The 23,333-nt window shown below is 39.0% G+C and overlaps 1 protein-coding gene across 1 annotated transcript in view; it reads left to right on the top strand.

The window, feature by feature from the left end:
* THSD4 (thrombospondin type 1 domain containing 4) overlaps positions 1-23,333 on the top strand; it is a 637,279-nt gene that overhangs the window by 110,362 nt on the left and 503,584 nt on the right. Inside the window, exon 4 of the mRNA XM_075208082.1 lies at positions 2,573-3,003. Coding sequence (XP_075064183.1) covers positions 2,573-3,003 — 431 coding nt within the window. The remainder of the gene's footprint in view (positions 1-2,572; positions 3,004-23,333) is intronic.

The following is a 23,333-nucleotide window of genomic DNA, read 5'->3' as shown; positions in this document are numbered from 1 at the left end:
CTGTTCGTAAGAACATGTAATGTACATTAAAGGTATTGTGTTTATTACTGTTTTACATAAACTGGCACAAGGGGTAAATTTGACACACGGTGTTACAGATGTTATGCTTATGTCTGGCGCCACCCAGTGCTGTGATGTTACTGTTTAGTATTGCCAGGCTTTACCTTTGACCTGGATGTGTTTTGTATTCTGTTGCTGTTTTTAACTTGGCTACAGTTATCTAGTAGTTTGTGCGTGAGTCCTTATTGCATGCATCAGAAACAGTTGGTGAATGGGGGCAGGCTGTGGGGTCCAGTTCTGGCTGTTCTGTGATGTAGGTAAGTAGATTTAAGAGGGAGTGTTAGGGTGAGAGTGGTTGGAGAAGTGTATTTTGTAGAGTATTTTGGCTGGAGTTAGACATTTGTTGAGCCACCAACCTTAAATACCAAATAACCTCTAGAAATAGTAGTAGACAAATACATACATTTGGTGCCTGTCTGATAGGCATAGGTACTGATTACCAGCTGCTTCCCTAGTTCTGTGTTTATTTCCCATTATGTGGCATTGTAATCGGTTCCCATTCACAGTTACAGTATAACCAAAGCTGGGGAAGCTTAGACATAATGACGTAAGTGTGAATAAATGATTACGAATGTTGTGCCAAAGAGATGGACTCAAGTTAGAGGTCTATCATGACCTGCCAAATACACTACACCATGGCAGAAGGCCCACATAGCAACCATTCTTATGTAGTGAAGATAGTTACTTCTATTGTGTAGAAGGGGTGACAATCTGGGCTTCTATCCAAGGAGGATATCCATATCATATCCAGTGAGGAAAGATTAATGCCGGAGGGAATACATTTGCATCTTAACTTTCAAATCCTTTTCTGGCATGCCAGGGTTTTCTTGCTATGCCTAGCTGTCCCACCATTTGCCCTGTTGGTCTTTATGGAGATAAGATTATTGGGCCTTGGCTGAGCTTTTTAGATGACTTGTCATCAAATTAAGGAGATGAGGAACTCAAATAGTAGCCATATTTACCATGGTAGTGACCACAACTCTACTCCGCCTCCTACATATGTTAACTGGGTCCATATGGTAAAGCCTATATGACTCCAGGGGAACCAGTGGATCCATAGATAGATGAAGAATTTCGTCACAGGGTCTCCTTTGAAGATTACACACAGCCCGGCCAACGCACATTGGCTGACTTCAGAAGTGTGGGAAATGGGAAGTGTTCCACATTCAGGAGAAGAAGGGGAGAGACTTAAAAGTGAAGTGGAGTAATGCCCAAAGAGATCCCAGCCAGTGAGAAATGTTTGATTTTCATCACAATCCAATGATTCCATCACATAGCTTGAAACTCACGTTCCACTTTGGAACCTCTCATGGTTTATTGTGAGCTCTGGGCATGCAGAACAGCTCCATTAGTTACTGGATATTTACATGAGTATTATTCGGTCATGTCTGTTTCAGACCTAAAAAAAGCTACAATCTGAGAAAACTGGCAGGATATCGCATTCATCTGTAGATTTTCTGTGTCCTTGGAGCCGGCAGTTTAACATACTGTTTCTATTACCGTTCTTGTTTAGGATTTCTGTCTCACACTTGTTACATTCCTCAATGAAGGTTGAGGGATGGGATTGGATTTATTTGTAGAATACTATAAATTAGAATTTAATTAAATTAGAGGCAAAACTGCACATATACTTGTGCAAAGACGTATCTTATGTACTACTTGTCATTAACCCTTGCGGGACCATGTACTATTTGTTCCACAATTAAGACTTCTAAGTACAGTATAGTGTGGACTAGATAAATTCCAGGACCCAGGCAGCCTCTTAATAAACTTCTAATGTTTCTGAGGTTTTTTCTATAAATTTCAATGAGGACCCAAGTTTCTGTGCATATTAAAATGACTGTCATCTGTGTTAAAAATGTAAATTTTATTCCCAGCCACAGCTGTTGGAAAAGTCACTTTGTTTCCATATGTCCAGGCCTTCGAAATCTAGATTGTAAATTCATCAGAACAGGGATGTTGTCCCTGACAAATATGTATTTGCGCGCTCTCTAGAAATAAATAAAAATACCTGACTGCTAAACTGGCCAAACACAGGTCGATTCTGCCACTCAGCCCAAGTGCCAAGCAACTTCCAGTTTCACTGGATTAGTTCTATAACTCATTAGTGTCTGTGAGCACAATAGGAAGATTACTGCTCATATTCTGGCTGTACGTGCTAACCTGCCTAATACTTATCTAATTGAGTTTGACTGGATTATTATCCAATGCTGTTATCTTGAGGCCATATACACGGACTGTGGTCAGCTTTATTGGCTCCTAATGTCAACATATTTTGTTCCACCTCTAGTTTACTGTAGATTTGTAAACGTGTGTGTTTGCCATTCCCTCCTCTCTAGATTTAGTCTCCAGATATACTTGGATTTTTATAGCAAAAATGGTATGCTATAATTGTGAAAAGTCACACAACACAGATGGTTTACAGTATTTTTCTTTTGCAAAATGTAAGTATAATTTTTGGAAATCTTGGAGAAAATAATCTTACACAACATTTCTGGTTATATGTTTACAGGTTCCACAGAGGATAGAACAAAATGATACTACAGAGAATGTCAGTGGTGGATCTGCTGGTGTGTGGGGCAGTTGGGGGCCTTGGTCAGCTTGCTCCAAAAGCTGCAGTGGGGGTGTTATGGAACAAACCCGACCCTGTCTTCCAGCTAATTACCAAGAAAGGAGATACCATGCTCCAAATTACCAGTACTCCACTGGTGAAAGACCTTCCAGCAACCAGAATACTCTTGGTCATGAGACTGCACTGAATCCATACACTGGACATGTTGTATCAGCCGTTCGGACATCTGTACCACTGCATCGAAGTGGAGAAAATCCTAAATTCAATCTCCCAGCTTCCAGTGATTTAAGTCAAACCCATCTAGACAGAGGAATATTAAGAGGAAATCGGCAGCAATTGCCTCAAAGACACAGCCCCAGATTTGAAAGAAGGTATTTCAGACTTAGTGATTGTTATTCCTGAAATAGTTTTATTTATTCAGTATGAAGTCTGTTTTTCAGTGCTGCATAAAAGAACAAATAGATAGCTTTATGAAGTGCACCATCATGTCTGTTCTTTAATTGGTCCTCTCCATGTCAACTTAAATAGTGCTTTGTGTAATCAAAATATTGATATATATGAGATGTGTGCTGACCCCTCTGTTTTTGGTTTTGGTTGTAGTTTTCGTTCTAAAATATCTTTGTGTTTTGTTTATTTGTTACTGATTGTGCCCAAAAATCATGAAATGTTTTCGATCTGGACTTAATTAAAAATTGGAAAAAATAAGGTAAAATGATAATTTCCAGTCATGTCCACTCTATTTTCTAATGATGCCTTCACAACTGTCCAAATTTTCACCAATTTCGGCCAGAGTCCACAGCGGGCTGTCTAATGAAGGACTTTGTAACTTTGCCGTTGTTGCATTTGCTTTCTCTGATTTAATTTAAAAAATAATTAACCAGTCTATATGGTTCTCTAACTCCATCACATAGCGTAAATCGTCTGCAATCATATCTCCATCTACACATGTATTCTTTGCCAGTTCCAAATTACGGCCTTTTAATTTCTCAGACTGTGGACTTTTAATTGTATTGCCTTGGCAAGACACATGTTTTTTGGCAACCAAATCTACATCAATGTCAGTTATACATATCTCTGTGGAAAGGCCAACTATTGGCCTATCTGGACTGTCTGTTTTACATAGTTCTTGAACTTCACTAATATATATATATATATATATATATATATATATATATATATATATATATATATATATATATATATATATACATATATATATACACATAAGGAGCAATTTAGTCAGAATTTAATGCTTGATGGGGGGGGCATTGGAAGTGAATGACTAATAGATAGGAAGCTGGCATGGCTTGCCCGTGCAGTGTGTCAAATGTCTTTTTGTTTATATTATGTAGTCACACTCCTCTTGCATCCCAGTTTTCAGTTTTTACATTCATTAAATACTTGGGGTATAGCACAATACTTTATAGCCTATCTTTGTGTCTGCTTACTGTGACAGGCTCCACTTGGTGATGCTATAACTCCACCTACCACTGCGTGTTGCATTAGCCTCGCCTCCCACTGATGACCGATGTGGTTACGGATAATTGAGTTAATCCCACCTACTTTTGTGTTTGTCCTGCCCCCAGTTTCTTTGGTCCCGTCCATGTACGGCCACTTGCAGAATTTCCCAATCCGTCCCAGCTTCTATATGTATATAGATAGAAACATACAGTTATCTGTTGTAATATAGTTCTTTACTGCCACCTAGTGATTAACCACATACATAAAAAGGTGAGGAGCAGTGTTAGCCATATGTCTATCTATTTATCTATCTATCTATCTATCTATCTAGATAAGAGTTAAAGAATGCAGTGTTGGTTTTTGTTTTGTTGTGTTATTCTCTACTTTTTATGTTGCTGCATCTAAAACATTAAATCACGGCACATCCCATTTTGATTATTATTTTTGTTATAAGTAATTAAGTCATATCTTTTCTACAATATTTTTAAAAGTTGTATTTTCATTTAGATAACTGTATTTTACATAGCTGGTTTGAAACCAATGCAAACTACAACATGCATCTTTCACAAATATATACAGCACTCCTTATTCCCATAATGGATTTAATTGTTATCTTTATGCAACTATCTTTTATTCATAATCGACTCTAGTCAATTGTGTCAATATCCTATGGATTGCTCAAACATATCATCTTTTATTGTGGTTTTTACATGTAATAATATACTTGACATCGCTCCAAGGATCGTGTGCGTGTGGGTGGTTGGAAATGTGAAGATGCAATTGCGTTATCATGACCCCACCCTGACGCGCAGTGTTGCATTATGTCATGAAGCAGGTAGTCTGTACCCCATCACCCACGTCACTGGGGAAGTTGCCAGTATCCTGCAGGGTGCACATTTAAAAAATAAATGAAGTGTTTTAAAAATTGGACAAATAAGAGTCAATATTATCACTCCACGATTGTGTTCTAAAATATTAAGATCCACCACTATCATAATCATCATCATCTATTTATTTATATAGTGCCACTAACTCCTCAGCGCTGTACATAGAACTCACTCACATCAGTCCCTGCCCCATTTGAGCTTACAATCTAAATTCCCTAATATAGACACACACACAGACCGAGAGAGACTATGGGAAATTTAATAACAGCCAATTAACCTACCAGTATGTTTTTGGAGTGTGGGAGGAAACTGGAGCACCTGGAGGAAACCCACTTTCAAACTCCACACAGATAAGGCCATTGTTGGGAATCGAACTCATGACCCCAGTGGTGTGAGGCAAAAGCGCTAACCACTTAGCCACCGTGCTGCCCACATATTACACAATTACATGGACTAACCATACATAGCAATTGGTTAAACAAAATAAAAAGCGCAGTTAAAGCGCAGGAAAAACTCTTTAACTAAAACGCATCTAAAGTGTTTTTACTGCTTTTATTCATTTTCCCAAAGAACCAAAAATGTTGTCTCATATTTGTATGGATAACAATTGCTTAAAGAAAATATATTATTTATAAAGTAAAAGTTATTTATATACGTAACGCTTTACAGAGATTATTTAATCTTTCACATCAGTCCCTGCCTCATTGGAGTTTACAAACTGTATTCCTTACCACATGTACATATGGAGACACACATGTGTGGGATGAAACTATAGCACCCTAAGGAAAACCACACAAGCATGGGGAGAACATACAAATTTCTAAAGAATCTCTTATAATTTAATTTTTTCATAAAATATATGTGTCCATTGGATAACATAGATGAGGATACTATTACAACTTTATCTAAGTGATTTATATTAATTAATTGGCATTTGTATTTTGTTAGGATGTAATTAAAACCGTTTCAGAGACAGATATTTACGGTGCAAGTTCAGGCAAAGTTCAGTGTTTGTGGTTATATGAAAAATGATTTTGGTCATTATTTTAATTTTAGTTAAATAGTTGTCAACTCTCAATGGATTGAGTGAGAATTGTAAATGCTATTTTGCTTTTGTGTAATTATATCAGATGAGATTTTAAATTGGCGCGCACATCAAAATAGCTGGAAGTCATTTTACTGACATGACTTCAGTGTCGTTTAAAAAATCCAGACATCTTTTCAACATGACAGTGATTACATAATGCATAACATTATTGGTAGCCACTTTCTTTTGGGAAAGATACATAGAATGATATATGCTTTGAATTTAAATGTAGTGTTACCGTACAGCCATTAAGCCATATGTACAGCTGCATTCAAGGTGATTCCCAGTAAATAGTTTAGGGGTTTTATTTCTTTAATGATTTCAAAATAAAAAATCAAACCTCTGTTCATTTCTCCCCCTAACTAATTTGTCCTTGGCATTTTATGCTGCATTATTGGGAGAAATCTGGTTTGTACAGTAACATTGGAGCAAACTTGCCGACTTTTTGTAACTCTCCCTTACTAGATATCTTGGAGGGAGGTCAAGTGGCAAGAGCAGGGGGTGTAGCGCCACTGTCGTGGCATCTCCTCTTATTGGCTATGAGCTCTTAGAATATGTGTAGTAAGTCAGTGTGAGGACCACATGTCCTAGTGGGTTCATTGAAATAACCTAAGCAGATTGTTGCAACCAAAACGCAGTTTAATCCGTAGATGACAATACAGATAGGTGGATATATAATTACCAGACAGAAGCGATCTCTTTCAGTACATCATATACATGTAATGGAAGCACAGTTCCTAGTCACTAATCCACTTCTCCTCCAAAACAGTCAAAAACACAGGTTTCTCTCCTTTAATAATTCCACAGTGGTGGGCAGATTAGGGGCAATAGCCAGCTTGTGATAGGTGGGAAATTGATAATGCCTAACCCTGTGTTTCCTCCGTTTGGTGGTTGCGGTCCGTTGCCTCCCTGTGGAGAAGGTGCCTAGGAGTCTATTTCAGGGTATATGTTAGTTGTTTAAAGCAGAATGATCGTATTCTTTTATCCCTGATTATACACTCCACCTAGCCACATTTAAGAATAACTTATCTAAGGCTGGGAACGCAGGTTTTTCATCCGATTATCGGATCACATGATTTATCACATGATAAACGACCGTTCAGCCCGACGTCGCATTAGCGTGTATGCTGCAACGATCATTGATTATTGTTCCAAAGCCCATTGTATCCTTTTATTTGATTTTATAAACGGATTAAAAAACTCTATAAACGATGGAACGATGTCGGGCAAATTTTGAAATGTGTATGCTCTCAATCCCAGCAGTGTAGGCTGATCTTCATAGAGTTTACAGAGTCACTATCTTTTTAGCCGATGGTTATGACAGAAGAGCACAAATGGTACTGATGGTAAATCGTGTGTGTACACATGAATCAGCATGCTGATCGGAACTTCCAGTCATTGGTGAAATCGTTAACGATATTGCATCAGGAGAGATTTTCTGTAGTGTATACCCAGTCTAACTTATAGAACAACTAACATAAATACTCACAGGATACAATCTTAATACAATGGTGGCTTCCTCATAGAAAGTCAATGCGTTTAGACCATATCTACTTGTAAACTGCACATTTCACCATTTAAACTACAACATGTGACTTAATTAGCCAAGTATTATATACATATTGTCAATGCAGGTACATAACTGTGTTAATAATAACCTTAGAAATATATCACAGCATAAGCATACTGTATATTCAAAATATATAGCAACTTTCATGATATAACTTTATAACACATTGAACCACTGGATAACGTGGGCTCTTGTAGTGCCCAAAAGTCATGTACTTAGAGGCACCATTTAAATCAACTTTCACTTAGTAGAGGGGTGGGTCCAGGTCTATAAAAGTCCATTTACCTGATCCTTGGTTTCCTCACAGTCAGCATTAGAGAGTGGTAAGAGGACAGCAGTCATCTATCATAACAGAATTGGACAGAGACTCTCACAGTGGCCTCCTGGGGGAATTACTGTAGAATGGCATTTGTCAGATTGGAAGAAATATCAGAACAAGAAGTGGCTGTGCTTCTGGTGAAAAGGCTGGCTCTCCTGGGGTCCGGGAGAACTACTCAATATTTGAGAGTCTCCCAGACATTCCGGGACGTAATATACCATATTCACTCAAGGATGAAAAAACATTTGCATACATTGGGCTTTGGCAGCGAACCTCCTTCCCAGCTGCTGACCTGCTACTACTGTAGTTATGCCTTTTAGCTGTACACCATTTGTAATGCTTTTTCAAGTTGCATGTATAGTAAGTAAAAACATATATAAACTGCATTGCATTTAAAATGTGTATGTTATGTGTCTATATGCATAATCAGGCCTGTTCAATCTATATTTTTAAACACGTGTCTATGATAAAATAGGATTTTATCTTGTTAAAGTCAAATGCAATGTAAATTCTTCTTAATCGTATATTTTTCCATGAATCTATGTATTCAACTCAGTTGAATCGCATCTTATGCGCTGAAATGGAACAGGTTCAAAAACCTGCATCTTAAATATAGTGTGTGTAGCCTTATTGTTATTTAATTACTGAAAATCAGTAATTTAATAGACAGATGGAGCACATTTGCTTTTTGTTTCTTTTGTCAGTTTCTTATCTGTATTTTGTTCGCTTTATCATTGTGTTGATTGTGCCGCTTAGCTTGATGAAGGGCCAGCAACCGGGAGGTTTCCCTGCTCTCCCGGGAGTGCCGGAGGACTCCCAGAAATTTGTGAGTCTCCTGGACATTCCGGGAGAGTAGGCAACTATGAAATAAGATGTTGAAATAAGAGTGATCAGGCACTGCAGAGTGGATCTGATTGTGCCACTTGTTGCACTCCAATACTGTTGCTGCAGACTGAAAGGTAATATACATTTTATACTGTAAATAAGACACAATTTATAGCAAACAAATATTTGCTGCCAGAGCAAAGGCATAGTTCTAAGTAAGGCAACAAGTGCAAGCAGGGAGACACTTCCCGCCCTAATAAATTCATAGTTTATGATCACGTGCAATACGAACTTGAAAAAAAAAATGGAGAAAATATTCTTTTAAATAACTATTAGTGTACTCCCCCTTTTATAACTTACCTTTATATGGCTCTTTGATACCATATGCAGCCCTTTGGTATCCTGTCTCATTCACCACTTTTCCTTTCATCATGTATTTATTTCTGTCATGTTATATGCTATGAACTGGAAAGTCATTTACTCACTAGTGAAGTTATATGTCACTGTTCGAGATGCTTGAAAATATCAAACAGGACTGCTGGACACAAACATGTTTTGGTGCAGTCTTTAATAGACCCCGATTTGGATTTTTCTGATCCAAAGTTTGCATCTTGCTTTTACTTCAAGGTGCGCCATCTGCAATTTGCTATTCCCATTTTAAATTAAAATTTTGAAATACTGTTTACACAATAAAGTATTTTACATTTTTAATTTAAGCAGCGAACTACTGTGAACTTTATAAATTTAGGCTCCAACATGTTCAAACCATTCCGATGATACATATACTGACTTGATCATGTGCAGCGCCGGCTTGAACATGTTCAGCTGGCTCCAGCATCTCTAGTCATTGTATATTGTACGTTTTTGGCATGTAGAGATGAACATGCACCTTTTTTTTTTTGCGTAATTTTAATTTAATATTTGTATTTTGTGTTGGTATTTAGTTGCATTTTCAATATAACATTTAATTATTCTCATTTATTAATAACTGTCCAAACACTTTTCTCTACTGTGTATGTGACACTTCATTATATTATTATATTGCTTACAAATTGGGTCATGTGACTCTAGTATTTACAAGTAACATTGTCACGGGGTGTAAGTATACACACTTGTACAGCTGACATTCATCTGATCTAAATGATACCACTTACTGCATCTGGAGATGTCTGACTGAATGTATGCATGGAAATGCACTTTTACTTGTCTCTCTTCCTGCATGCTTACACAAATGCATCCAAGTCTACATAATGCCCTTTGTGACCATGCTATATGAAGTAGGAAAGTAGATTAAGACCAGCACATCAAAGCAGTCTGTTCCAAATCTTACCCTTTTTATTTGATTAGTCAATATGAGGCCAGAGGAAAGTAAATGATCATTTTATGCATTATGTTAAATATGTTACCTGAGTTCATTTAAAAGGGTTATTTCTATTTTTTTTTAACCCTAGCCCTTCCACATCATGTATTATACAGTGAAATAATATGCTTCAGGAAACCCACCATTTGGATAGTCAAGGTGTATTGGGGCTATTTCGAGGATGCTCAGGTCTGTTTAAAGATGTGTAGGGAGCTTAGAAAAAAAATCTAATTAAAGTTTCCAGTAAAAGAGCTATCCTTGTCAAACTTCAACAGAACTTTGAAAATTATTATGCTGGAAGTTAAAAAAAAATGAATTTGTATGATATCACCGGTCAGGAGATAAGAGGTCATCTTTTTTGGTGTCTGATGTGAGCAACAAAGAAATAATGACAATAATGGCTCTCTTTGCAAGACTATTTTGCCTTTGTACCCTTTGGTAAACGTTTAAAAGGAACTTATTTTCTACCTTTTAAAGTTTTAATTGAATTATTACATTAATCTTTGAAAATTATTCTCTTATCCCTGCATTTAAAGAGTCGGAAGTTAGCATGACATCAGTGGATATGGATGGGCTGGTAGCAAATTCGGCTTCCTATCCTGTCCCAGCCTGTACTGTTATATCATTAAACTGCCCTTGTTAAATGTCTGATACATGTACACAAAGTGAAAGGCTTAAAAAGGTCATGCAATTGTTGTGGCACTGTAATGATGATTAATGCATTTAGTTCTTTTAAAGGCAAACACGCTTAAGCAAAAAGTATATGTTATCAGGTTTGCCCCAATACTCACAATGGGGAAATATTTAGCAAATAGTGTGACCATTAAAAGTAATCAATTCATATACCAGAAGTAGTTCTTGATACATTTAAATCTGCTGTCTCAATAATAGATGAACAGTTGGAACATCAACCTCAGATATTAGGTAATTCATTGAACCTCAAGGATAAGAAAGGTTTAAAAATTGAACCATAATAGTGCAATAAACTCTTAATAGTCATGTCTCTTCTTTCCCTATGCATGTCATCTGTGCAAAACAGAATAAATGTATAGGAATGAAGTGCTGCTCTTCTCTCTCATTGCCTTTAATGTAATTGGTCCTTTTTGCCTATCCCTTGCTAACCAACAATCAATCTTCAGTGGTAAAGAAGAAAAGCTAGGAGTGGCATGGGGGATGGTACTGCAAGGGCAGCCTAAGGCAACATAATGCAAAGGAATGCTACAATAAATCAAGCCACCAGCATGAATATGAATTCTTTACAATGAAGTCAAAAGTGTCTGATATTTGTCCCACTTTTATCCAGCAACCCTAACGAGGAACATGTATATAATATATTTTTGTATATGCCATACAATTAAGGCCCAATTAAGGGTTCAGGCCACCCTAGACTAATACACTCATAACGCCCATGACCTTCCATGCCAGGCTAATAGGTGGGAGGCAAAAACAAATTTGTCCTTAATTTAAAATACAGCTTTCTTCACCTTTTTACTAAGGAGTGGCTCCCGTCTGGCCACTCTACCATACAGGCCTGATTGGTGGATTGCTGCAAAGATGATTGTTCTTCTGAAAGGTTCTCCTCTCTCCACAGAGGAATGCTGTAGCTCTGACAGAGTGACCATCGGGTTCTTGGTCACCTCCCTGACTAGGGCCCTTCTCCCCCGATCGCTCAGTTTAGACGGCCGGTCAGCTCTAGGAAGAGTCCTGGTGGTTTCCGAACTTCTTTCATTTACTGATGATGGAGGCCACTGTACTCTTCCCCAGATTTGTGCCTCGAGACAATCCTGTCTCAGAGGTCTACATACAATTCCTTTGACATTATGCTTGGTTTGACCTCTGACATGCACTGTCAAGTGTGGGACCTTATATACACAGGTGTGTGCCTTTGCAAATCATGTCCAATCAACTGAATTTACCATAGGTGGATTCCAATTAAGCTGTAGGAACATCTCAAGGATAATCAATACTTATGTACATGTGATTTCTTAGTTTTTTATTTTTTATAAATGTGCAAAAATTCCCCAAAATATTTTTTCACGTTGTCATTATGGAGTATTGTGTGTAGAATTTTGAGGGGAAAAAAGGAACTTATTCCATTTTGGAATAAGACTGTAACATAACAAAATGTGGAAAAGTGAAGCGCTGTAAATACTTTCCGGATGGACTGTATATGAGATAGATATATATATAGATATAGATATATATATATATATATATATATATATAGATAGATAATATATATATATAAAATATATATATAAAATATATTTATTCTGAATACTTGTAAAGCTGTCTGTGAGTTGTAGTTTTAAAACAGCTGAAAAGCCACAATTTGTCCATTTTACATGTAAGACAATGATCGGTTTTGTCTTTCAAAATTAAGTTCATGGGTGTAATGGTTACTATTGAAAGCTATGCAATATGCAAACCATTCTGGATGTATTCGAATATATGTCTGCAGATACTTACAGGGGTGCCTGCTTGTTGGCTAGTTGTCTTAAATCCCTCACTGAGGAATGCAAGGCTTGTGTGAACGGTTCAGTTGCATGTATAGGACGGGTTACATAAACAGCTGTAACATAGACACCATGCAGTCATTATCTCACACTGAAAGCAGCTGTGCAGAATCTACAAGGTTTCCCATCTCGCAGGTGGTTTAAATATAAGTCAGTTTTGACTTATATGAGAACTGTTTCACAGTTCTAAAATTCTGACCACACACCAAAATTAAACATATGAACACATCTCTCAACTCACATAAAGTACTGAGAGTAAGGACTCATTTAGACAAGCTTTAAGTGCCCGTTAAATCAGAGTGTGCTCATGTGGTGTTTCAAACGCAATGCGAAATGAGCAAAATGTATTTTCCGGACTGGAGTAAAGGGCAACTAAGCTGATGAGTGGTGTAAAAGATTTCTGTTATGAGGACAGAAGGTCCAAGCTTTATTTATTAACCCAGAGAAGAGAATATTAAGGGGGATATGGACATTGTGTATAGATAGATAAAAAAAAAATTGTGGCAAAATGTTCAGTTTAAGGTTTTCGCAAAGGACAAAAGGCCAGCCCATGTAGCTGAAAGAAAAGAGCTTTAAGGGCATATTTAGTAGAGGGTGAAGAGACCTCTTACTATAGGACTTGCTTTTGTGGTGCCTAATACAAGAAAGGGTTCATGCATGTGCACAACTAAAGAGTCTGGCCTGGTGACATGTTAAATTGACTCTTGTTACTTTGGCTCCAGTATTGTGTGAGCAGCAGAGGATCACTCAGCTGTTGCTGCAATTTTTTTGTTAATACATTTATTATTTAGGATTGCACATTTTCCTAACAAAGCAATATACCGGGCTACTGGCATTAATAACTTAATTTAGTACATTGGTCCAGGAAATTATTAGATTGCTAGAATTGGGTCAGCAAATATTTTTTCCCACCTTAAGGCAAATTAGACTATGCTTTACAGGTTTTTCTTTTCTCTTCTGGATCAACTGGAGTTTTTGAGGATGAAAGGTGGAACTTAATGGACATTCCTTAACAACTGTGTAACTACAGTGTGTGTATGCTATGTTACAACAATTTTACAGTTGGACTTGAATCTTCGTATTGTGCATGTGCACAAAAAGAAGAGTACTCATGCTTCAGTTTCAAGATTTTTACATATCTTTGCATTATGGGACTTTATGCCTGGGAAGGCAAGTATAGGATGAGGACAATATGGGAGGGTTTGTGTAATTGCACTATGTACCTGCTTGTGATTGGCTGATTGTGCATTGGCCCCTCCAACTCATAGCATCGTTAGTGTGATCACTATATTATATCAAGTCACGGCTGTCTACTCTTATTACTTAACTAACATTTCCATCTGGACTACTACAGAAAGAATATTACTGTTTGATTTTTAAAGGACTTAACAACAGATGTGGAGGGGCTAGCATTTTGCTACATTTTATGACTTTTATTTTTACGTTATTATACTATGTACAAATCAGGAAATGCAACTTTAGCATTTACTACTAACCCTCTAAAGCCACATCTATACGCTATCGATGAGCATTAGTACCTGACGTATGTCTGGCACAAATGCTCAGTGCCGTAACTAGACATTTTAGTGCCCTGGGCGAGAAATGGCACCGGCGCCCCCCATCTAAGTGGGAGTGACATTTGCTGAGTGGGTGTGGCCAACCTAATGTGGGGGTGAGGTTGGCACTTTATTGAAAAAGTTCTGTTGCACATATTTGCAAATGTATGAAAACCCAAATGCATGTATATATATTTATATCTATATAGATATATCTATATAGATATATGGCACTGGGTTAAATACCAGTGGCACCACATGTCAAACCCAGTGGTTAACTAGTATTTGCACTTGCGGTTTGTGGGTTCCTTAGAGGACCATGCATTTACCCCAGTTCATGCATTTACCCCAGAACGCACATGCGTTCCACTGCTTTTGATGCCGGGAATGAATTGTTGCTTGTAGGGGAGCGGGATTAGAGCCGTGGTTCGTCTGGGCACAGAGGCAGGTGTCAGGCAGCTGCGCCCCCTTGGGCTTGCGCCCTGGGCGACGGCACCACCCGCACCTGCCTAGATACGGCTGTGCTCACCAGACCCCTCACTCCTTCTATCCAGACCCCTCACTCCTTCTCTCCAGACCCCCTTCTCCCATTCACTCCACACACCTTCCTCTCCAGCCCTCGCTCCTGTCCTCTCCAGCCCCCTCTTCTGACCATAAAACAAACAATTCCCTTGGCGCCAAAACAAATACTGGTAGTGCATTAATAGGATATAATAAATCAAGCAACAGATAATGGTGAATGGTCATGTATTGAGCCCAATAATATTACAACATAATCAGTGCACCAATACAGAAAAAAATTGTATAATACTCTATTTTATTATACTTATACAGTATTTGTTTTGGCACCAAGGGAATTATTTGTTTCTGTATTAACCTATGAGGGTTGGAGCTCACTCTTTTCTCTACCTTCCCCTTCAGACAGCCTACCACTCTTGAACATAGGAAGCGCAGATACCCCACTTTTTGCATTTGTTCCCTCTTCTGACCAGCATTCCAATAGTTTACTTACAAAAATCACTAATGACCCACGGCGCTATGTAATATAAGAAATAGTCAAAGCCAACCCAATGTTCTCCAAAGCACAAATAAATGTAAAGCAAAATAAAAATAATATAAATTATGAATAGAGCCAATCCAAATCCCTCTATAACAATCCAATAATAGTGGTTTGGAGGGGTTAAGAACAAATTTACAGCAGACAAATTTGGAGTAAAAAATGCAATATATTTATAGTAGCTGAAAAATAGTCCAAAGAGAAAAAAATCAGAAAGAAAGTCCAGTAAAAAGTATAAGTGGAAAAAAACACTGTAAAATCGTAGAATGCATACACAGCGATAACGTGTACTATGAAGGCAAAATCGTATGAAGATTGCCTCACAGATAATGTCCCAAAGATATCCCAAAGAAGTGAAGGTGCCAAAGTCCGTTGGATAGGGTAAGACTAACAGAGAAGACTCCCTCCTTCTAACGACGGTGCACTGCCAGCCTCAGTTAGTAAAAACTATATAAACTCCTCTATTACTTTCTCTGCTATGGAGCTCAGACCTGCGTGTCAAATGCCGAACTTCCGGTTCGGACGGCTGGAACGCACAGCAGCGTACTAGTTTACTTACCTTGGCTTCTGTTCTTGTCATCTTTCTTCTGTGCCGGCTCCTCCTCACCTGTGTTCCAGGACGCTGCAAGAGCAGGAAGCAGGCGCCCTACTCCTTGCGCCGCTGGCTGTCTTCAATTAGCAAAATGCCACCGCAGAACTAGATTGCTTTTCACTGATGGTATGGAAAGGGCGGGCGGGTGTTGCGCCCCCACTAGGCATTGCGCCCTGGGCGGTCGCACCGCCCGCACCGCCGTCGTTACGGCTCTGCAAATGCTATCGTGTTTCTGAGCTGGACTCATCTTGAAATGCATCTTACTCCACATATTCAGTTAAAAACGCAGGGGCGAAATGCTGCTTCGCCAGTCCTAGAACCAAAATTTGGGGGAAGGACCAGAGATGCAACTTGAGCTTAACAGGCTGCTGACTGGGGCTTTACTGCACGTGTGCCAGACCAGCAAATGGTCAGGATAGGCTCCCACATTGCTCTTCTGAAAGTAGAATAAGGGCTCGGGAGGGAGACCTGGCATTGCATAGCTTCCTGCCCTCCAGGCCTTGTTGCAGTTGCACGTACAGCAGTGTCAGCATTTCTGTCACTAGAAGTATACTTTTTCTTTTCCTGCATATGCTTGGTGCAAAAATGAGCGCCATGATCTCTAATTGTATTGTTCTGTTGACCTCATAACATTTCTCTGTAATTTCCTTTGTATATATCAGTGGTCAGAGTAGGGTGTATAGTGGTATGCCATACAACCACGTCTCTTACTGCCGTCATCATCAACATTTATTTATATAGCAGCAGCAAATTCCGTAGCGTATTATAATTGGGAACAAACAGTAATAAAACAATACTGGGTAATGCATACTGACACTGAGGTAAGAGGGCCCTGCTTGCAAGCTTACAATCTATGGGAGACTTCATTGTACAACTGTCAAATTCCATTCACTTACATTCCTTTACATTTTTCATACTGCCAAATCTAGTTATCTCAAATTATTGGTGGGGACACCATCCTTGACAGCCTCTCACAGTGTTCATATATTATTTATAGAATTTTGATATGTATGCTGCTCAATTGTCAAATGCAAATATTTAACATATAAATGATCATTTACAAATTGCAAATCGCAGGGCAAATGCTCTATAGTGATGTCACCAGGACTGGCGGTTAGCTGGGTAAGCAGGGCAGGGGGATGCCATGCCTGAGAGGCATTCCGCTCCTCCCCCACTTGTCCACTGGCCGGCGCAATAAAAAAATTACTGCTGCACCCGGCATCTGCATCGGTGCCAGCACCCTCCTCCCTGCTCACTGACTGTCGGGTGTGATGTCATCACAGCCCAGCCCTGTCAGTGAGGACAGGCCCAGAGTGGAGTCAGAATGCTTAAGAAATGAAAAGAAAAGAAAACTAAAGAGGAAGAGAAGAAGATAGAAGAAAAGAAGATCATAAAAACGTTCGTAAAGAACGTGTGATGAAATGGTAAGTGTGAGTGTTGATAAAAGTGGCACAGTGTAATAAAGGGGAAACTGTGTGATGTAAGGTACAGTGTGATGATGAAGGGTCATTGTATGATTATGACATACAAAGTGATGATGAAAGGGCAAAAGTGATGAAGGAGGGAGCATTTTTTTCTCTTCTATACTTCTCACCAAACAAATTTGCCAAAAATGTAAATTGTATTACAAAGAATGCATATTTTTCATTTATATTATATAACAATAAATGTTTGCTGTTTTATGTCTTAGGGCCTGATTCATTAAGGATCCTAACTGAAGAAACTTCTTATTTAAGTCTCCTGGACAAAACCATGTTACAATGCAAGGGGTGCAAATTAGTATTCTGTTTTGCACATAAGTTAAATACTGACTGTTTTTTCATGTAGCACACAAATACTTGATAGCTTATTTGTACACTGAAATTTAAAGTTGATATTTGTGTGCTACATGAAAAAACAGTCAGTATTTAACTTATGTGCAAAACAGAATACTAATTTGCACCCCTTCCATTGTAACATGGTTTTGTCCAGGAGACTGAAATAAGTTTCTTAAGTTAAGATCCTTAATGAATCAGGGCCTTTATTTGTATTGCTCTCTCTATTAAAGTTTATTATATGATTTGTTTTAAAATAAGAAAAGCATTATTGAAATAGCAAATAATTTATATAAAGAGCGGAGTGCAAAACTATTTTTTGCAGGGGGCACCAGACATTCTAGCTCCGGCCCTGGAGGTCACGCACCTACTTTTGTGCAAGTGTGTCTATTGGGCAGATTGAATATGTTCCTTGCTAAATGTGCATTAATTACGTGCCTAAGACATTTTTCTTGTGGGATGGGATTATTTAAATCAGGCCTGTCCAACCTGCGGCCCTCCAGGTTTTGTGAAACTACAAGGCCCAGCATGCTTTGCCAGTAGACAACCAGTTGATAGCTGGAAGGGCGTGCTGGGACTAGTTTCACAACACCTGGAGGGCCGCAGGTTGGACAGGCCTGATTTAAATGATATAAAGACATGGAGAGAGTACATTTATAGGGTCCTTCCCTGTTTTGTGCGAGGCCTTTTTCTCACTGCAGGTTGTTGAACCACTCAAGAGTGATACATGTAGTAAAGGTTCCCTTTCTCTGATGATTAATTTAAACCATAAACGAGGCTAAACTGAGCAGTATTTTAGGATAAAAATGTAATTGTTAAATGAATAAAGGGGATGAACCTGAAGTGTTATTAGGTTGGACTTTGATATGACAATTTGCTGTTATCACCCAGAGTGTTTCTCTTGTGCAGATTGCATTTACAGGGGTCTTTCCATAAATCATACAGTGGGCATACACACTGGAATGTAGTTGGTTGACAAGCAGATGCACTTGCAGTTCCACAGAATTAGCAGTTCATAAATGATTCTATTAAACCTATGTTTTAGGGAGGGGAATTTTAAACCATGTTGTAAAGATTAGCAAAATTGCAGCAAAATTTTGCACAAATCAAATTTTGCAGAGTTGCAAAGTGCTGGTTATAAAATCCACTTTTGCTTTACCATTCTACACTATTTTTGTAAATTTGGATTTTGTGGAATTTAAACTCTATACATAGGGGGGTATTGAATTGTTAGCGAGTTTGTAATTTCAAGCGAGTTAAGTCTTTTTTTATTATTTTTGAGCGCGGAAACTTCTCCCGCAATGCTAATCTTTTTTTTTATTTTTTTTTTTACCGAAACGGTCTTATCGCAGTCCAACCGTTTGTCAATGTTAAAGTATAGGCTGGATGCGAACCCTCAGCGGAAAAAGCTATTCAATTGTTTTTTAATGCTGTGGGTGAAACAGGCAAATCTGCTGTTTCATCTTGCACCTCCTTGGTCTGCTCAAAGAAAAAAAAAAATTTTTAAGTTAAGAAAAATCTAAATTAAACTGAAAAAAATAGGTGTAAAAGTTCATTAAAATAACCTGAAAACTGAAAAGTACTATTTTTTTTAAAAAAATAACAGTGAAATAATTAATTTTTTTTTTCAAAGTTCCCGCTTTAAAAAAATCCATTAGTGGTGCGTGTATTTAATCTTTATTTTTTAGAGGGGGGGGGGGGGTGGTTGTTGTGCCTGACCTCAGTAAGTAGCATGTTATTTATTTATTTTTTAAAACAAAAAGCGTTTGCTCCCCACTCTATACTTTAGTCTTAACCCTAGTGCTGGCAGGCTATTGCTGTGTGTGTTTAAATCTTTGAAAAATTTTGCGTAGGGTTCCCCCTATTTTCATTGAACCAGCACTAGGCAAACCAGCCGGGGTGATAGGCACTATAGCAGGGGGGGAAACGCAGTTTGGGTCCCACGGCCATAATGACTAAACACCCACAGACTAATTAGTGCTGGCCTGGATTCCTTAGGGAGTGTGGTCCGCTGAAAAATGTAAGTAGGCCACCCCCCTAGGGACACACAGCCCAGTGCCGATAGCACTAGGGCTCTTCCTACTACCCCTGGGCTGTGGGTAGTAGGGTAATAAATTGGGATTTTGTATGAAAAAAAACAAAAAATTGTCCCAGCCAGCCATGTTGGCCTAAATAATGTGGGCATGCTGCTACTTGTCTAACTACAAGCACCAGCGTACCCATGGCACCAAGGGCATGTTTGCACTTGTAGAACCACAAGTGCCAACATACTCTTACACCCACGGCTGGCTGTGATCTGTAGTTCCACAAAGCAAAATGTTAAATAAAAGCACAACACCCTCATTCCAACCACAAATTTTTATTAAAAATAATAAAACCCCAAGAAATGCAGTAAACACCCTCATGTACACCATAGATTTTTATTAAAAAAAAAAAAAAAAAAAAATACTCACCATGGACAAAATCCTCAGTTTTCTGATGCTTTACCTACACACACTCATTTACGCAAAGTCCCAACAAATATTTGTACCTTAAAATCTATCTGCTGTCCGGGGGGGGGGACGGGGGGACTGTTGCTTGCAGTCAGTGCCGGATTAACCCGAGGTCTAACTGGGCTATAGCCCAGGGGCCTCGGGCATCCAAGGGGCCCTTCAAAGTCCTCAGCAGCATTATTGATCGGTCCGGGGGCGGGGGCGCCCCCAGCCCGATCAATGCTGCTGAGCACTGTCACTGTAGTCCTCCGTCCGCGCCGGGGACGTAGGACTACAGTGACAGGTAAGCGCTTGGGGGGTGGGGCCCTCACGGGGTACGGGGGGGCGGCGGGTGGCTCACATTGGGGGCCTTACGGGGGAATGGAGGCGCCCTTAGCCCAGGGGCCTCCATTCCCTTAATCCGGCCCTGCTTGTAGTGCTGGGGCCCTTCTTGATTGCAGTGTGGGGGCCCATCCTTTGCAGTGCTGGGGCCCTTCTTGATTGCAGTGTAGGGGCCCAATCTCCATTGCAGTGTAGGGGCCCAATCTCCTTTACAGTGCTGGGGCCCTTCTTGATTGCAGTGTAGGGGCCCAATTTCCTTTGAGGTGCTGGGGCCCTTCTTGATTGCAGTGTAGGGGCCCAATCTCCTTTGCAGTGCTGGGGCCCTTCTTGATTGCATTAATTTTCTATTTTATTTTTTTATACTAAAATGGCTGCCTTAACCACTCCTCATTTCAAACTCGCTAGGACCAATAATAGAGTGCGAGGGGGTGGATGCAATGTTAACAATTGAATTGAGCGTTTTTGTTTTTTTTTAAAACGAGCGCAGGTTTTTGGGTTTTTTTTGAGCGCGGGATTTTCACCCGTCTCGCTAACAATTGAATACCCCCCATAGAGTTGAGAAAACAACAAAATATTTTGAAGAAGAGTCTATCATAGTGTATTTTCATGTTATTTGCTGGTTTGAAATGGAGACAATGGGACCTAAGACTTAATTCCTAGCAGGAGAATACTTGTTGACTTTTTTTTTATTTCCATCCCCCTTGGAGTCTCGTCTTTGCTGCAGTACCACGATTCACATTATCGCACAGCGAAAGGTGAGGTCATATTGTGGGTGGGATGCGGGAGGATGGTCTTATTTCATGGGAATTTCGTTGCAAGTAGGTAGGTATGGGCAGGTGACACTTTTTCTGTAGCTGCTCTCAACTATCAAATCAAATTGGTATTAAATTATATAGCTTCACTGTTTGTTACAGTTAAGATTATCTATTCACCTTACATATAAGAAATATTTTCTGTACCTTACAGTGTTAAGCTATGTTATGGAAATTTCAAACCATTTAAAATCAGATATTTCTATTACCTGCTTGCTGTTAGGAATCTGCTTTTTCAATGCAAAAAAATTGCATTGCCTTTGAAACAGAGAACACACTATTGTTCAGTAGTCATGTGTGTTACGCTTGGTGGTAGCTATACCATGCTGTTTAAATATCTTGGCACTGTAGTTGCAAAGAGTGGATTGGGAACTTAAAGTGGCCTCATGTAGGCGGGGCCCAATAAATGGTAGTTGGGGCCCAGTATGTGTGGGGCCAGTGTCTGTGCCAGTATATGTGTACCCTTATACCAGTATATGTGTGTCCTGTTCTTGTTGCTTTCCATTACCTGTGGCTGCTGGTGTCTTTAGCTCAGTTGCTGCCTGTCTGCATCCTGGAATTTTGGGAGTCCTATTTGGAAAACAAATTGGTACATGAGATTTTGAAAACTCCAACCAGCCCCAGCGTTAAATCAATAGCTCCCACATTTTATAATTAGGCCTCCCTCCAGCCCCAACATTAAAATAATCGTATTCACATTTGATAAATAGATATATTTCCCTCCAACCAGCCCTGACATTAAATTAATAGTCTTATTCATCAAATAGGAATACTATTTCCCACCGTCCAAACAGCCCTAGCAATAAACTAATAGCATTTATAGTTAATAAATATAACAATTTCCCACAACCAACCCAGTGTTAAATAATTCATATTCACATTTAATAAATAGCTCTCCTCCCCAAACTCAGATCCACATTCATTTAATGGCACCAAACCACCCCATCATTAAATTAAAGGTCCCTTCACCTCACCTTAAATTAATAGGCCCCACTATTAAATTAAATAGCCCCATCATCACCTCACAAACAAATCAATAGCACCCACCATTGAATAATTAGCTCCAACCCTCAGTCCACAATTAAATCAATAGCCTACCTCCCACCAAAATTACAATAAATTAATAACATTTACTTCACTGCCGTTGAATAATTCATGTTTAAAAAATATAGCTCATTCTCCCCAAACGGCCCCACATTGAATTAATAGCCCCCAAACCACGGCAGCATTAAATTTATGGTCCTATCACCCCATCTTAAATGAATAGACCGCATCAATAAATTAAATTACCCCTCTATCACCCCACATATAAAATAGCACCCATTAAATAATTGGCCCCCACCTAAACACCATTACTTTATTAGCCTACCTCAAACCCGCATTATATTAAGACCCCCACTCACTTCAATCACACATTACATTAATACCCCCCTTCCATCCCTCACACATTATGTTAAGTACCCCCCTTACACTCACACACTATATTAAGAACCCCTCCCCCCTTCCATTCTTCACTCGTTATATTACGAGCCCCCCCAATCAAACCACTCCCCTCACACCTTGTTACAGCCTCTCTTACTGTTCTGCATACATGTGACGTCACCTGTCACGTGGTGTGTGTCCCATGTGACTCCTATCTATAACACCGAAAGGGGGAGGCAGCCACAAAGGGATTTATAGTTGGTAATCTATACCTTTCCAAAGTGATGCATATGTCACTCATTACCATGCAAATGCTTACTACATCTTCCATTGTCAATAATGATAGTTGCAATACAACATAACTTTTGGGGTCAAGGAGAAACATTTTTGTATAATATAGCTGCCTCATTATTTTAAACAGAAATGATGCCCAAGAGTATTGTAATAGTTGTAAGGATGTCCCTTACAAATCTATAGCCTTGGCACCCCATAAAACATATTTAATTTACAAGACAAAGAATGTACTTATTTAAGGACATCTGTCCTATGTTTTAACAGTACAAGCCATATTTTTTTGTGACAAAAACAACCAAATTGGAGGCATGTCTTG

The sequence above is a fragment of the Mixophyes fleayi genome, chromosome 4, assembly GCF_038048845.1.
Source record: "Mixophyes fleayi isolate aMixFle1 chromosome 4, aMixFle1.hap1, whole genome shotgun sequence".
Classification (NCBI taxonomy): Eukaryota; Metazoa; Chordata; class Amphibia; order Anura; family Limnodynastidae; genus Mixophyes; species Mixophyes fleayi.
The sequence above is the reverse complement of the archived record's forward strand: the minus strand, read 5'-3'. Positions and strand labels throughout refer to the sequence as shown.